This window comes from Verticillium alfalfae, genomic scaffold, assembly GCF_000150825.1.
Source record: "Verticillium alfalfae VaMs.102 supercont1.1 genomic scaffold, whole genome shotgun sequence".
NCBI classification, from domain to species: Eukaryota; Fungi; Ascomycota; class Sordariomycetes; order Glomerellales; family Plectosphaerellaceae; genus Verticillium; species Verticillium alfalfae.
The window spans coordinates 312,179-314,425 of record NW_003315038.1 but is presented as its reverse complement, the minus strand read 5'-3'; the positions used below and the strand labels follow the sequence as shown (position 1 = coordinate 314,425).

Genomic DNA, 2,247 nt, shown 5'->3' with positions numbered 1-2,247 from the left:
GCCATGGCTGCGCCTCCCGAGCTCGGCGGTTGGTAGGGCCCTGCGACCCCGCCGGGCTCGTCGTCCTCGCGCCGCCGCCCCAAAGCCTCTGCTTCAACCTGTCCTGCGCCGAACCTCCACCCGCAGCCGCCGGCGCCGGCGCGCTTGTCGATCCCTGCGAGTACACGCTGCCAGACTGGTAGCTCCCGGCCCTACCCCCGGTGCCGGGCCTGTCGTCGCCGCCGCCGCCGCCGCCGCCACCCTGAGCGAACGGGCTCACCCTCTGCTGCCCGCCGCCTCCCCGCCCCTGCCGCAGGCTCTGCGGCGCGTTTTGCCCCTGCTGCGCCGGGTTCCTATCCCACAGCGAGCTCAGCGATCCCGACGCCGGGACGCCGCCGAGCTGACCGCCGCCGCCCGACGCGGCGGCACCGTAGCGCGCGCCGACCTGGGGCTGGGTCGAGGCGTAGACGGGGGCCACGGGCGGCGGGGCCTTGGGATCCGGCGGCAGCCAGCCGGGAAAGGGCCGCTGCTCCTGGGTGTAGTAGGCGCGGAGCACGCGGCAGACGTGCGTGTCGTCCTCCGTGTCGCCGTCGTTCTCCGTCTGCAGGAGCCGCGACTGCAGGCTCGAGAGCTGCGACGTTGTGTTTGTGAGTATGTTCTTGTACCACGAGGCCATGGTGGGCTGCTCTGCGTAGGGTGAGAGGGGAGAGAGGGAAAGAGAGAGAGAGGGAGAGAGAGAGACAGGAGGAAAACTGTGCTCTCGTGCTTTCGGGCTCCCCTTTGCCGGCCTAGGCTTTCTTTGTAGTGTTCAGGCTCCTTGTTCAGGCGGTCGTTGCGGTGTTGCGGCGTTGCGGTGCTGCGGGGTGCTGGGGAGGAGGCGGAGGGTTCTACGATTTGCTTTTCGGGTGCTCGATTGGCGAGTGTCGTGTGGAATGCTGCGGATTGCCCTGGTTCGGTTGTAGAGATGGACTGCAGAGAAGTCGGACTTGACTTGGAGAGGGCGATTTGTCGTAGGTGGGTCGGATCGTTTGGTCGGAGGTGGGTTCGTGCCTGGAGGAGGTTTCAACTTTGGGGGGGGGGGGGGGCATGGAACATGGAACATGATCAAAGGAGCGGCGGCCAAGGCAGGTGCGGCCAGTGTCGTTGACCAGAGCTGTGCCCCACCATTCACTGGACCCCACCACCTTCACTGCATTATGTCGCCATGCATTTATCCGATCTGCGACTAACGGAGTATCCCGACAGAGTCGTGGGAGAGACCTGACAGGTGATAGTTGAGAGAGACACTGACAATCACGTCACAACAGAGTCCATGGGTATAATGTGACATTGCTATGATGATGACGATGATGGAGACAAAAAACCTCGTGACACCCGAAACCCGAAATCCGCTCGTTTGAAAAACGTTTTCAACCGCCCCGCACATGGCCTCCTCACCAGGTGAGCTCCTCGGCCACCTTGGGCCGGTCAGCGACCCTCTGCTTGAGCCGCTTGTTGTTGAGCTTGACGGCGCGGCCACGCTTGCGCTTGTCGCCCGACTTCTTCTTGCCGGCGTCGCTGTCGTCCGAGTCCTCGTCGTCCTCGTCGTCCTCGTCATCCTCGTCGGCGTCGCTGCCGAGCCAGTCCTGGATATCCTCGAGACCCTCGTCCTCGCTCTCCTCAATGTCGGACACGTACTCGACCTCCTTCTCGAGGTCGTCCTCCGACTCGGCCTGGCTGTCCAACTCGTCCTCGTCCTCGTCCTCCGACTCGATGCCCGTGTCCAGGTCCTTGTCTCTCTTGGCCTGGCCGTCCTTCTCCATGGCGCCGAGGACGCGCTTCCAGATGGACTCGCTGACGTTGAGGGGCTGGTCGCCGTAGGCGCCGGAGCGTAACCTCTCGACGAGCTCCCTCTCAATGGTGCGCTCGAGCTTGGCAGCAGCCTCGGCCTTGCGCTCGCGGGCCTCCTCGCGGTTCCGCACCTTGTTGGGCAGCTTGGGCACGAGCTTCTCGCCGAGGCGGGCCTCCTCGGCGGCGATCTTGCGCATGCGGATGTTGACCTGCGTCAGCCGCGTCAGGCGCTGCTTGCACTTGTGGATCATAAAGTTGGGCCAGTAGATGAGCCGCTTGTCAATCTCCTCGAGCGCCTTGGCGTAGTTGGTCGGCAGCTTGATCTTCTCCCAGAGCCGCGACGGCGTGTGGGCCCGCTCGATCGTCTTCATGTAGAGGTAGAGCGTGTCCTTGGTCGGGTGCCGCAAGCACCGTGGCGTACCGCGAGTTGGCGAGCGG

The 2,247-nt window shown here is 64.7% G+C and overlaps 2 protein-coding genes across 2 annotated transcripts; both read right to left on the bottom strand.

Moving 5' to 3' along the window:
* Position 1: 1 nt before the first annotated feature.
* On the bottom strand, positions 2-655 carry VDBG_00109 (predicted protein; the record flags this gene model as incomplete). The annotated part of the gene is made up of 2 exons (XM_003008382.1): positions 2-154; positions 458-655. Coding segments are annotated over 2 exons (351 nt in total), but the record flags the coding sequence as incomplete, so codon positions are not given.
* Positions 656-1,412: 757 nt separating this feature from the next.
* VDBG_00108 (MAK16) lies at positions 1,413-2,180 on the bottom strand (the record flags this gene model as incomplete). The annotated part of the gene is made up of 1 exon (XM_003008381.1): positions 1,413-2,180. One exon carries the CDS (start codon positions 2,178-2,180, stop codon positions 1,413-1,415), a length of 768 nt encoding a protein of 255 aa, XP_003008427.1.
* Positions 2,181-2,247: the final 67 nt, after the last annotated feature.